Here is a 13,749-nt window from a genome sequence, read left to right as displayed (position 1 = left end):
TGGGTGGAGTGTTCTGTATATGTCTAGGAGGTCAAGTTGGTTTACTGTGGCATTTAGATCTTCCATGTCTTTATTGGAAACGCTGGTGGCTTAGCGGTTAAGTGCTACAGCTGCCAACCAAGAGGTTGGCAGTTCAAATCCGCCAGGCACTCCTTGGAAATTCTATGGGGCAGTTCTGTCCTTTAAGGTCACTATGAGTCGGAATCGACTCGACGGCAGTGGGTTTGGTTTCGGTTGGGTGTCTTTTGGAGCTTCTTTCTGGATGTCCTGTCCTTCACCGATAGTGGTGTGTTGAAGCCTACAATTATTGTGGAGCTATCTATCTCACTTTTCAATGCTGATAGAGTTTGTCTTATGTATCCTGCAGTCCTGTCATTGCATAAATATTTAATATGGTTTTATCTTCTTGGTATAAAATTAAAAAAATAATTTTATATTGTCCCTTTAATCATTATCCTTTATGATGGAATTTACTTTAAAGTCTATTTTGTCAGAAATTAGTATTGCCACTCCTGGTCTTTTTTGATTGTTGTTTGCTTGATATATTTTTTCCCATCCTTTGAGTTTTAGTTTGTTTGTGACTCTAAGTCTAAGGCGTGTCTCTTGTAGGCAGCATAGAGACAGATCCTATTTTTTCATCCATTCCGCCACTCTCTGTCTCTTTATTGGTGCATTTAGTCCATTTACATTCAGGGTAATTATGGATAGGTATGAATTTAATGCTATCATTTTGATGTCTTTTTTTTGTGTGTTGTTGTTCAGTTTCTTCTTCCCACTTAATTTTATGTGCTGAGTAGATTGTCTTTATATATGGTCCGTTCCTTATATTCATTGTTGTTGATTTTGTTTCTTCTGAGTCTCTGTTTTTTCCTTGTATTTTATTTTGATGTGTAGGATAGTTTGTCTCCTTTGTGGTTACCTAATTATCTACCCCTATTTTTCTAAATTTAAACCTAACTTTTATTTCTTTGTATTGCCTTATCTTCCTCTTCATATGGAAGATCTATGACTACATTTCTTAAATCCCTCTTTATTGTTTTAATGTTGTCTTCTTTTACGTAATAACATCGCTGTTACCCTGTTTTGAGCATTTTTTTTTTATCTTGATTTATTTTTGTTATTTCCCTGTCTGGGTTGACTTCTGATTGCTCTGCCCAGTGTCCTAGTCTTGGGTTGATACCTGATATTATTGATTTTCTAACCAAAGGAATCCCTTTAGTATTTCTTGTAGTTTTGGTTTGGATTTTACAAATTCCCTAAACTTCTGTTTATCTGGAAATGTCCTAATTTCAGCTTCGAATTTGAGAAAGCATTTTGCTGGATATATGATTCTTGGCAGGCATTTTTTTTCCTTCTATTTTTTATGTAAGTAAGGCCATTCCCTTCTTGCCTGCATGGTTTCTGCCGAGTAGTCTGAGATTTTTCCTTTTGGCTCTCCTTTGTAGGTGACTTTTTTGTTGATCCCTAGGTGTCTTAAAATTCTCTCTTTATCTTTGGTTTTGGCAAGTTTGATTACAATACTTGATGACTTTCTTTTAAGATCTACCTTATGTGGAGTTCAAAGAGCATCTTGGATAGATATCTTCTCATCTTTCATGATATCAGGGAAGTTTTCTGCCAACAAATCTTCAACAATTCTCTCTGTATTTTCTGTTATCCCTCCCTGTTCTGGTAGTCCAATCACTTGTAGGTTGTTTCTCTTGATAGAGTCACACATGATTCTAAAGGTTTTTTCATATTTGTAAAATTCTTTTGTCTGATTTTTTTCAAATATATTGGTGCCAAGTGCTTTACCTTCAAGTTCACAAATTCTGCCTTCCACTTGCTCAAATCTGCTTCTCTGACTTTCTATTGAGTTGTCTACTTCTGTAATTTTATTGTTAATCTACTGAATTCCTGATTGTTGTCTATGGATTTTTCTAGCTTATTACATGTTTCATTATGTACCTAAATAACCTTTTTAATTTCTTCAGCTGCTTTATCTGTGTGTTCCTTGGCTTGTTCTGCATATTGCATCATTTCCTTCCTGATGTCTTGAAGGGTTCTGTATATTAACTTTTTGTATTCTGCCTCTGGTAATTGCAGGAATGCACTTTCATCTAGAAGACCCCTTGATTCTTTCTTTTGAGAGCTTGTTGAGGGGATCATGGTCTGTTTCTTTACGTGACTTGGTACTAACTGTTGTCTCTGAGCCATCTATAAGTTATTGCATTAGTTTATTTTCTGTTTACTTACTGTTTCATAGCTTCTTGCTTTGTTTTGTTTTGATATGGCCAATGGGTTGCATGAGTGAGCTAGCTTGATTATTTTTGCCTTTGGGGCTCTGACCTCCTGTTCCCAGATGGCTAGAGCTGTTATCAGGTATATCAGTCTAGGAGTCCATTCACTTTTCTTGTATGAATTCAGTTCAAGTGTCCAGGTAGCTGCTCATCAAGTGCGTGGTACAGGCTCTGTCCTATAGTGTCAGAGGGCAGGGGTGATTGCTGTAGGTACCAGTATCTGGTTGCAGCAGGGGCTCATGCTCTGAACAAGGCAGGGGGCTGAGCATCATCCCCCAAGTGTCTCTGAGGAAAGTGTGTCCCTGTTCCCTAGAGTGTACAGGTGGGTTTGTTCTGCAGATGGACTGTGGGAACCCAGTGTTTTTGGTCGTAAGGACTGGGAGGTACCAGTTATCCTTGGACCGTTGTTGTGGGTGGCTGGGTGACCTGAATGGAGCCACCAGTCCTTAGGCCCCTGATGTGGGTATGTGAGGACCCTGTTTAATAAGCAAAGCAATGTCCATCACCAAACACCCACCTCTCCACTGCATAGCTGAAACAGTTGTAGTCTGCCAACAAGAGCTTATTCTCCTGAAACAGGCCACACAGGCACATGCAGAGAGGAAAGGTACTCAAAGTCCATGCACTGTTTGTGCCTGGACACGAGCCGCTTCTACCTGAGCTCCCCAGGTTAGTGGAGCTGGCAACTTATCTTCTCCCCCAATTGTGAATTTATTCCTTCTCCAGGGCCTGGAGGATGGCTATAGGTGCTCAACATGGCCTATCTCAGGCCCAGCTAAATCCACAGCCACTGAAGCTGGCTTGGTGGCAGGGGTGCGATAAAATATACCCAAGTGCTTAGTACTTAGCTTTTGCCGAGAGCTCAGTTCTTCTCAGGTTCCAGAGGTGTGAGTAGGCTGTGTGGCTGGCTGCCTCTCCCTGAGGAAACTGCCTCAGCCATTCCTGGGGATGGTGCCTGAGAGCTCTCGGCATTTCAGATCCAGTAACTCCTCTCCACTTCTAAACTGTCTTTTTCTCCCCCTTCCCCTTAGTTCATTTTCTAACCTTGCCTTTGATGTTCAGGGCTCCTAGCTTGTCATAAATATACTCGTTTCACTTGTTTTTTTTTTTTTTTTTTTTTTGGTCTTTGCTGTAAGACGGCTCACTGGAAGGATCTGTCTATACTGCCATCTTGGCCCACCTCCTAACCTATGATCTTAGTGGAGCAGTGGTGATTGGTGTATGCACAGGTTTCTGGTTGCAGCAGGGGGTCATGATCTGTGGAAGGCAGGGCCTGACAACCTTCCTCCAAGTTTCTTTGAGAAAGTCTAGTCTCTGTTCTGTAGAGTGCACTGGTTGGTGGGCTCTGCAGTCATACCATAGACACCCAATGATTTTAACTGTAAGAACTGGGAGGCACCACTTATCCATGGACCCCCTGTCAAGAGTGACTTGGTGGTGTGGGTGGAGCCACCAGTCCTTAGGTCCCTGCTGTGAGTAGGTGAGGTCCCTGTTTAATATGCAGAGCAGTGTCAAACATCAAAAACCAGCCTCTCCACTGCACAGCTGAAACAGTTACAGTCAAACCTCAAGGACATTCACCCTTGAAATATATTTGTGAGATCCTTTCTGCTGTACTGGGGCCACCTGGGTCCATGCAGGGATGAAAGACATTCAAAATCTGTGGACTGCTTGTGCCTGGAGAGGAGCTGCTTCTGCTCTAAATTTTCAGATTAGGGAAGCTGACAGATTATTTTTCCCCCTTTTGTCAATTTGTTCCTTCTCCCAGGCCAGGTGAATGGCTCAGGGAGTGCAGCAAGACATAACTCAGGCCCAGGGAAATCAACTGTCACTGAAGCTGGCTGGAGCAAAGGGAGGAGGGATCAGATAGATGGGAGAGAGTTCTTTCAAAAGGAGGAGCTATTAGATCTGCACCATAAAGTAGACAAAATCACTTATCTTGTTCCAAGAGTGCTCTTATATCTCAGATTCCAAAAGCGTGCATGTGTTCTGCATGCTGGCTTGGACCCCCAGGGGTCTTGCTAGGGAATTGGGGCTGCACCCCACAGAGTCAGGTCCGACAACTTCTCGCTGCTTCTCCACTGTCTCTCCCTCCCCTTGTCACTCAGTCCTATTTCTTAACTTTGCCTTTGATATTCAGGGTTCCTAGCTCGTCATATATATAATTGAATCCCTTGGTTTTTTTGGGTCTTTGTTGCAAGAGGGGCCACTGGAGGCATCTGGCTACTCTGCCAACTTGGCCATGCCTACTATCTGAGCCCAGGTATATCTTATTATATTTTATCTATCATTGCATATATTTGAACTGAATGAAGATAAGATGGCAAACAGTAACATTACAATGCCAACTTGTCTCAAGTTGATTTTAATATATCAAATAACTATAGATTAAATTTCTTTACCTATAGAAATAGTAGTAAAATAAATTCATAAACACATGAAAATATTGAATTAAAAAAATAACAAGTTTCTAAGTGAATATTCACTTAAAACACAATCTTCATCTGTTAAATTTTGGTTAAAATCTTACAAAATTTACTGAATATGGATAAACCATATACTAATGTTGTTCCTGTCACATTATAATCTCTCACAACTCTATTAAAAATCAAAAGCCATGATTTCAACCCACGGCCTCCCAATATAAAGAAAAATGTATGTTAAACTAATGTAAGGAAGTTGGAAAAGGTGGTTATAGAATTCTAAATAGGGAGTAACAGATCTAGATCTGCTTATGTTGATCAGGGGCAAAACTGATCATGGGATAGGCTAGAATATCCTTTTAAAATATACAAAAGATAGGCTAAGTTTCAGGAAACAGTCATTATTCTTAGAAGAAACACTGCTGAGTTTGCATTTGTACATTATATTAGCTATATTTATAAATATATTTTCATATTCACACATAAAAACTGTACTTAACCAAAACCAAACCAAACCCACTGCCATCGAGTCGATTCCGACTCATACACACCTAATATCGAATTTGGTTTTCCTGATACCTTTGATTAGATAGAGATGTCTTTTGTTGTACCTAAGAAGAAAAGATCGGAATCCAATTGGAAAATGATGATGGGTCCACGTATAATATGTATGTGACATGGAGGTGAGCACAGCAGGTGGAGTGAGGTGAACGGCATGAAGCTGGTCTCACAGGGAATCAACAATCCTGAACTCCACCTTCTAAAGTCTTGGTCTTCTAGGATTTTTACTGCCTTGCAATCAGAATGACAATAAATGTGTTGGGCTAATGAGGAGCTTTGGATATTGAGCCTCCAGGGATAGAGAGACTCCAAATAGGCTGCCTGGAACATCTCACTTTAGAGTTCTTCCCCTATAAGGACACATGACCCTCTTCCCAAAGATGACCCTTTTTGCCCAGGAGTCTAGTGCTTCGCTCAGACTCTCTGTCCTTCCTGAGGACATATCTTCTGTCTTCTGCATCCAGAGCAGATGTCAGGCATCATTCCTCAGCCAGCCAGGTAACCTAAAGTCCCCTAGTTAATATTTGGAAAGTTAGTGTTTGAAAAGGACATCCAGGAGAATGATGCATGTGAAGAGATACATGCAGGAAATGACTGGAACCAAGTCTTCCATGGGAATCTTGTTTGTTTTTTTTCTTGCCAGGTTTTCTTATAACTTTGCACCAATATCAAAGAGTTCTCATTCTGCTAGTCTCTTGCTCTGTCTCTTCAACTGCAAGGATGACTTTCCTGTTGAGCAGAAGCCTAACTTTTGTCAAAGAAGATGACCATTACAAAATTCTCTGAGATTTATTTGCGATCTTGTGGTGGTAATGGCAGAGGAGGGTTTGTCAGCTCCATCTATTCTTCCTGGTTCTTAGTACATCTTTGTATTATCTCCATTGCCCTCTCTGATAGCTAGGGAAGGAGGTGGAGACCCAGATTGACTCATCAGGCTGCCTTCTAAGTCTATTTCTATTTACAATATTACTAAATATTTAAAATGATCATAAAAGCACAGATAGTGTAATAAGAATATAACCATCCCTAACCCTTTCCAGAAGAAATTAATGTTGACATTCTGCTAGATTAGCTTCAAGTCTTTTTATTAGTATTATTTTAAATAACCAAATAATATGCATACAGAATATACCACTTTTGTATCCCCTCCATTCCTCTTCTTCCTTCCCCAAGATAATGTTTGCCTCTGGTGATGCTGCTCCTGCTGCTGTTGGTCCAGTGACCACACATTTGATTGTCTTGTCACCCAGTCATCCCATCAGATTCATCAACAATATGGAACCCAGGAACCAAACAAGTGTTTCAGAATTTCTTCTCCTGGGACTGACAGAAGATCCAGAACTGCAGCTTCTCCTCTTTAGCCTATTCCTGACCATGTACCTGGTCACTGTCCTTGGAAATCTGCTCATTGTCCTGACTGTCAGCTCTGACTCCCACCTGCACACTCCTATGTACTTCTTTGTCTCCAATCTGTCCATTACTGACATCTGTTTAAGTACAACTACCATCCCAAAGATGCTGGTGAATATCAAGACGCAGAATCAGAGCATCACTTATACAGGCTGCCTCAATCAGATTTTCTTTGTCCAGGCTTTTTGTGGTTTTGAAAATTTTCTTCTTGCAGCCATGGCCTGTGATCGCTATGTGGCCATTTGTCACCCACTGAGGTACACAGTCATCATGAACCCCTGCTTCTGCAGCCTGCTAGTTCTACTTTCTTTGTTCATCAGTATGGTGGATGCACTGCTCCACAGTCTGATGGTTTTGCAGCTGTCCTTTTGCACAGATCTTGAAATCCCTCAGTTCTTCTGTGAACTTGCTCAGGTCCTCAAGCTCGCCTGTTCCAGTGCCCTCATCAATAACATCCTGATATATTTTGTGGCTTGCATATTGGGTGGTGTTCCTCTCTCTGGGATCATATTCTCTTACACTCGAATTATCTCCTCTGTTTTAAGAATGCCATCAGCTGATGGAAAGCATAAAGCTTTTTCCACCTGTGGGTCTCACCTCTCTGTTGTTTCTTTATTTTATGGGACATCTGTTGGTGTGTACCTCAGTTCTGCATTTGCACTCTCTCCCAAGAAGACTGCAGTAGCCTCAGTGATGTACATTGTGATCCCTCAAATGATGAATCCTTTTATCTACAGCCTAAGGAACAGGGACATAAAAGTAAGCTTGAGAAAACTCATTGGTAGGATGCCTTCTATTTAGTGATGTTTCATCTGTGCCAACTAATTATACTAAGACCTATCACTGATAAAATCTCCCTGCTGGTCAGCATCAGCATCAACAATACATAGTTTCATCATCTACAAAATGGCAATTATATTTCCTCAGTGGTTTTAGATGATTGTGAGATATTTGAACATCATCAGTGAAAAAGACTTTGGTGCTAATAATTAAAAGAATCTCAGGCACTAATATGCTCAAAAAATGAAAAGGGCTATCTTTCATTAGAAAGACTTCAGAGATAGGGAATGTACAGGAATAGGACAGCAGGGCTTCATTAGTCCTACATGTGGTGGCTTCATCCCAGGACTAATTTCCCTCATGGTCTCTGGATTTTTGTAGCAGATGCAGATATAATACCTCACATAATACTCAGAGAGAGAATTTACTGTCCTTCCTAGGCCTATTATTAATAGACTTTTTGATGCAGTCATCAGAAGATATGCCTCCTGTAGTAGGTCAGGTGGTTGCCCCCAAAATGGTATTTCCACATCCTCATTCTTGGATCCTGTGAATATTACTGACATGATAAAAGGGTTACTGTTACCTTAATTGGACCAAGGGTCTTGGTAGAGAGGGAGATTAAGCCTGGATTATCCTCATGGGCCTAATTGCAATCACACGTAATCTTATAACATAGACAGTGCAGAAGACACAGAGAAAAGTAGGAGGCAATGTGACCACAGAAGTAGAGGCTGCAGTGATATGGTCACAGGCCAAGGAACACCTGGAGCCACCAAGCTCTTTCTGAAACTGGAAGAGGCAATGAATGGATTCTCCACTAGACTCTTCTAAGTAGTATACCTCTGCTGACACCTTTGTTTCTGACTTCCAGCCTTCAGAACTGTGAGATAATAAATTTCTCTTTTTAAGCAATCAACTTTGTGGTAATTTTTTATGGCAGCCAAAGGAAACTAATATACTGTCCTATCACCAATGAGAATAGGGGCATATGCCCCTTCTTAATCTAATTCCTGATACTGGGGAAAACGATCATTATACGAGACTTAAGCTGACCGTTTGGAGTGCAATTCCATTGGGAAGTCAACCCAAACCACTACAAGCACTTAATACAGTGCCTCCCACATAGTAAGTACTCAGTAAAACTGAACTAGTATCATTGTGTTCCATTTCTTGCCAATATTCAAAAGTTATGCAACCCTTTTGCTCTCACATATTTTTGCACTTGCTTCAGTAATTATATTTGCTTGCCTTTATTTTAACATCTATCACAGGCTTTTTCTAGTCTTAATTATATAGCCAAATGAATAATCCTTGGGTAGGCATGATAAAAGCTGGTAATATTTTTCTGGCACCTTATTTGGTTTGACTTCTCCTAACTGATTTATTGAAAAGAACCGATGTGAGTTTCACATTTCTCCTTAGTCACCTTGTCTTGCTGTGCTTCTTACTCTTCTCTGGCAGAGTCTACAGACTCTGTTTGTGTAAAATTAATTGAATCACTAGAGTTTTAGAGTATCGGCTACAATCTTAGACTTCTTGTCCAAAACGTTTTAACCTTTTGGTGATCCTATTATTTTCTGCTCTGAATTTTATTTTTTCTTGATATCCTGTGTTTTCATTAATGGAAGTATGCTGAGTCATGGAGTGTGTTTAAATTTTTGGTTGATAATATGGATTTTGACAAATATTATCTGGGACTACATGGTTATAATAATAAACTTGTTGCATTCTCAAGCCTGCTGATTGATGGGTGACTGTCTGTCCCAGTGAGTCTTGGTTGCTGAAAATACAGTGGGGCACCTTCCATTACATGGGGGAACTTCTGGATTTCCAAAGATGACACTCAAAAAAAGTAATACAATTCCCACCCTCTCCCCAACAACAAAAAAAAAAAATTCAGGAAACCAGAAATATTCTTACAAGGCTTATCTAGGGGGTACAAAGGCCAAAAGACATAAAATTTTAATCCAATCACACTTCCTGGTTGCACTACCTTACTTGCAAGCCTCATACTCCAGGTAATTTGCTTCAACTAGGTTTCTTTCACCTTTTACCATTAGGCAAGACCCCACTGAAGGGCAGAAAATACTTGCAGTGAGAAAACCATACTCCCAAAGAACTCCAGAGGCATAAAAAGTAGTTGGGATATCGTATGTCCGTAGGCCAGCAAAAGGGTGATGTCTCTTTATGAGGGAAATAGTTTTTCTATGAACAAGATCTTTACTTTGAGGAGGACATGTTGAGTGTAAAATAGGATGGGAGAAAAGGTAAATTGACAAGATTAAGGAGATGACTTTTCCCACAACTACAAAAAAGCTAGACTAGAAGTCATAATCCTCTCTCTGGGTGTGGAGGCAAGAACAATGGGGGTCTCAGAGGAGAAACAAGGGAGTGCAGGAAAGTCTTCTGTTCATCAAAGAGGGTAGAAGGTTCAGGGGAGGGGTTATGTTTAGTAACATTCCTGGAGGACAGGCACCTAACGTATCTTCTAGTGCTGAGCTTCCTCCATTGATGTCCGCAGAACTCCTGCAGTGATGAGCTACCTGAGACCGTGTTCGTATGGCAGATTTCTGGACCTCACCCAAGAACTACTACCTTATAATCTCTGGGAAGACAGCTGAAGGATGATTGTTTTTAATAAGTTCTTTTTGGGATCCTGATGTGCTCTAGCATGACTTTCATATTAGAAGACCATAGGAGAATGAATGTATTTAGAATCTGGAATATGAAAGACCTTTCCTCAGTTTTACTTGTTAAAATATCATATACAAATTGGTGTGTGAAATGCGTCTGTAGTTCTTAAACAGTAGCAAAATAATGACAAAATATATATCTGTCAGGGATTGAATTATATCCCCCCAAAAATGTGTGTATCAGTTGGACTGGGCCATGATTCCTGGTATTGTGTGATTTTCCTACATGTTGTAAATCCTGTCTCTATGATGTTAATGAGAGAGGGTGGGCAGCAGTTGTGTTAGGGAGACAGGACTCAACCTACAAGATTAGATTGTGTCTTGAGGTAATCTCTTGAGATATAAAAGAGAGATGCAAGCAGAGAGACAGGGGAACCTCATACCATCAAGAAAGCAGTGCCAGGAGCAGAGCATGTCCTTTGGACACAGGTTTCTTGTGCAGAGAAACTCCTAGCCCAAGGGAAGATTGACGAGAAGACCAACCCAGAGAGAAAAACTTCCCCTGGTGCTGACACCCCGAAATTGGACTTTGAGCCTACTTTACTGTGAAGAAATAAATTTCTCTTTGTTAAAGCCATCCACTTGTGGTATTTCTGTTATAGCAGCACTAGATGTCTAAAACAATACTTATCACCAGATTAATAAATAAAGCATTATCATCACCACAGCATGCACTTGAGCAGTCTCCCAATCATACCACACTCCTCATCTCTTGAACTCTGTATCATTTCCTTGATGTTCTTTTATTAGGTGAATCCTATGAAATTGCCAAGATTTGAGAGTATTTGTCCTACAAATACTGACATTTTCATAGGATATAACTGCACCGTTTTATCACCCCAGTATGTATCTAGTAAATAAATCTGACTCTTTTTGAACTTGTTAGAAATCTAGGCATTTTTTTTTTAGCTGTAGTAAAATACTCATCACATAAATTACCATTGAAAACATTTAAAAAACTACAATTCAACAGCACTAAGTAAATTCAAATGTTGTGCAACAATCACCACAACCAGCTCCAGAACTTTTTCATCCCCTAAAAGGAAACCCCGTATCTATTAATCAGCCACTCTCCCATCCTTTCTCTCCCCAACTCTGGCAACCACTTATCTTCTTTCTGTCTCTATAGCTTTCTCTCATCTGATATTACACACAAAATTTTATAATATGTGGAGTTTTGTGTCTGGTAGCATAATTTCAAGGCTCTTTTATGTTATAGCATGCATCAGTACTTCATTCCTTTTTTGTAGTTGAGTAATATATTGTATGGTTTTGTCACATTTTGTTTATCTATTCATCTGTTGATGGGCATTTGAGTTGTTTTTACTTTCTATATTTTGTGAATAATAAAGCTATAAATATTTCTGTATAAGTTTTTGTGTGGACATATGTTTTCATATCTCTTGGGTGTATACCTAGGAATGGGATTGCTGTGTCAAATGGTAACTTTATATTTTTCCATTTGGGAAACTGCCAGATTATTTTTCAAAATAGCTGCACCATTTGAAAATCCCACAAGCATTTTATGAAGTTTCCCATTTCTTTGCAACCTTACCAACACTTGTTATTTTCACTTATCATTATTTATTGTTATTATTATTTTCATAAGGCCTCTAGGTGGCACAAACAATTTGTTCATAGCTACTAACCAAAAGGTTGGCAGTTCAAATCCACTCAGTGGCACCACAGAAGAAAGACCTGTCAATCTGCTTCCATAAAGATTAGAGCCAAAAAAGCCCCTATAATGCCATTCTACTCTGTAACACATAAGGTCATCATGAGTGCAAACTGAGAAATTATTATTCTTACTACTATTATTACTGCCATACAAGTGGGTGTGACGTGGTATCTCATTGCGATTTTGATTTTCATTTTCCTGATGACTAATGATGTTGACCATCATTTTAGGTGCTTGTTGGCCATTTGTATAACTTCTTGGAAAAATATTTGTTGAAGTTCTTTTCTCATATTTTTATAGGGTTTATCTTTTTGCGGTTGAATTTTAAAAATTCATTACATACGCTTGATATTAAACTCTTATCAAATATATGATTTGTAAATATTTTCCCCATTTTATGGTTGCCTCTTCACTCTCTTGATAATGTAAGTGGATGGACAAACATATTTAATGTTGACGAATTCCAATATAACTACCTTTTTGTTTGTGACCTGTGCTTTTTTAAGAAACTATTTCTTAATCCAGGCTCATGAAAATTTGCCTCTATGTTTTCTTCAAAGAGGTTTTCAGTTTTAGGCCTTATATTTTTTGATCCACTTTGACTTAACTTTTCTGTATGGTATGAGGCAAGGATTCACCTTTATTTTGATTTATTTATTTTGCATGTGGCTATCCAGTTGTCTTAATACCATTTATTGAAGAGATTTTTGTTTCCCCATTGAATGGGTCTGGTCCTAAATGCTTAATCTGCATGTATGAATTCTCCATATTAGTTGTTTTTCCCGTCATTGTGCTTTTGAAATTCAAACCTGTGATTGGGAGTAACACTATCTCTTTTATTTTCAATGCTTCATACTTTCACACTATGTAAAGTAACATCACAAAAGTTCTCCTTTTTTGATGTTGACAGAAATTTTGCTAGTTAGTTTTTTGCTTTTATGAATAAAGCTATTTCAACATTCTCGTACATGTCTCCTGGTGGAAATGAGCAAGAATGTTACACTTGAGGAGAAGTAGGTTATTGGACATAGGGGAACACCATTTTTATTTGGGTAACTTTAAAGAGTTTTCTCAAGCGGCTGAGCTAATTTATGCTCTCACCGGATGTGCCTTGCATCCACATAATCACCAACACATATTCTGTAGTCTAACAATCTGGTGGATGTAGACTATTATTCAACTGACAAACATTTCTCTTATTATGAAGGTGAGAGTCGTCTCACATGCTATGGGACATTACCTTTCCCCTTTTGGAATATCTGTTTATGATACTTCTACTGAATAGCTTTTTCTTATTAATTTATAAGATTTCTTTATTTAATTGGGATATTAATGCTTTATCAGTTACATACCTTGCAAACTTCTTCTTTAGGTGTGTGGCTTGTTTTGCGTACCCTTTAGTGCTTTGGTGATGAACACAAGTGTTTTCACTCTATTTCTCTCCAGCCTTTTCTCTTGTTCTGCTCAAGAATGTCCTGGAGGGTCAGTGGAGGCTCTCTTTTGGATTGTATCACAACTCACTTTCTCCCCTGTCAGTCCTACTTTTTTCACTTTTCTTTCAAGATGTTAATCTCAGCAGCACTAACAAACCATTGGCATGCTAATTATGCTTCCCAAGAGAACACAACTTGATGCAATAGAAAAACATAGAAAGTTAGATGGTGATAAGTGCCATGGAAAATATAAATCAGGAAAGAGAGGAAGAAAATAAGGTGGCATTGCAATTTAGATAAGTGGGCCAGTAGAAACTTCACAGAGAAGCTGACTTGTGAGTAAAGACATAAAGAAGAGTGGAAGTAAACACTGTTATATGGACAGAGGACCAACTATGCATTTCTGGAATTAAACCAAATTTGACAGAAAGCATTATCTTTTTTCAACTTTGCTGGATTTGATTTTTTGAAATTTTGTTAGTAATTTTG

General features: G+C 39.1%; 1 protein-coding gene across 1 annotated transcript; it reads left to right on the top strand.

Moving 5' to 3' along the window:
• Positions 1-6,526: 6,526 nt before the first annotated feature.
• On the top strand, positions 6,527-7,474 carry LOC126074088 (olfactory receptor 7G2-like). Its single transcript, XM_049881420.1, has one exon. It carries the CDS (start codon positions 6,539-6,541, stop codon positions 7,472-7,474), a length of 936 nt encoding a protein of 311 aa, XP_049737377.1. The 5' UTR covers positions 6,527-6,538.
• Positions 7,475-13,749: the final 6,275 nt, after the last annotated feature.

The sequence above is a fragment of the Elephas maximus genome, chromosome 3, assembly GCF_024166365.1.
Source record: "Elephas maximus indicus isolate mEleMax1 chromosome 3, mEleMax1 primary haplotype, whole genome shotgun sequence".
Classification (NCBI taxonomy): Eukaryota; Metazoa; Chordata; class Mammalia; order Proboscidea; family Elephantidae; genus Elephas; species Elephas maximus.
This window is presented reverse-complemented; position numbering and strand designations above follow the sequence as displayed.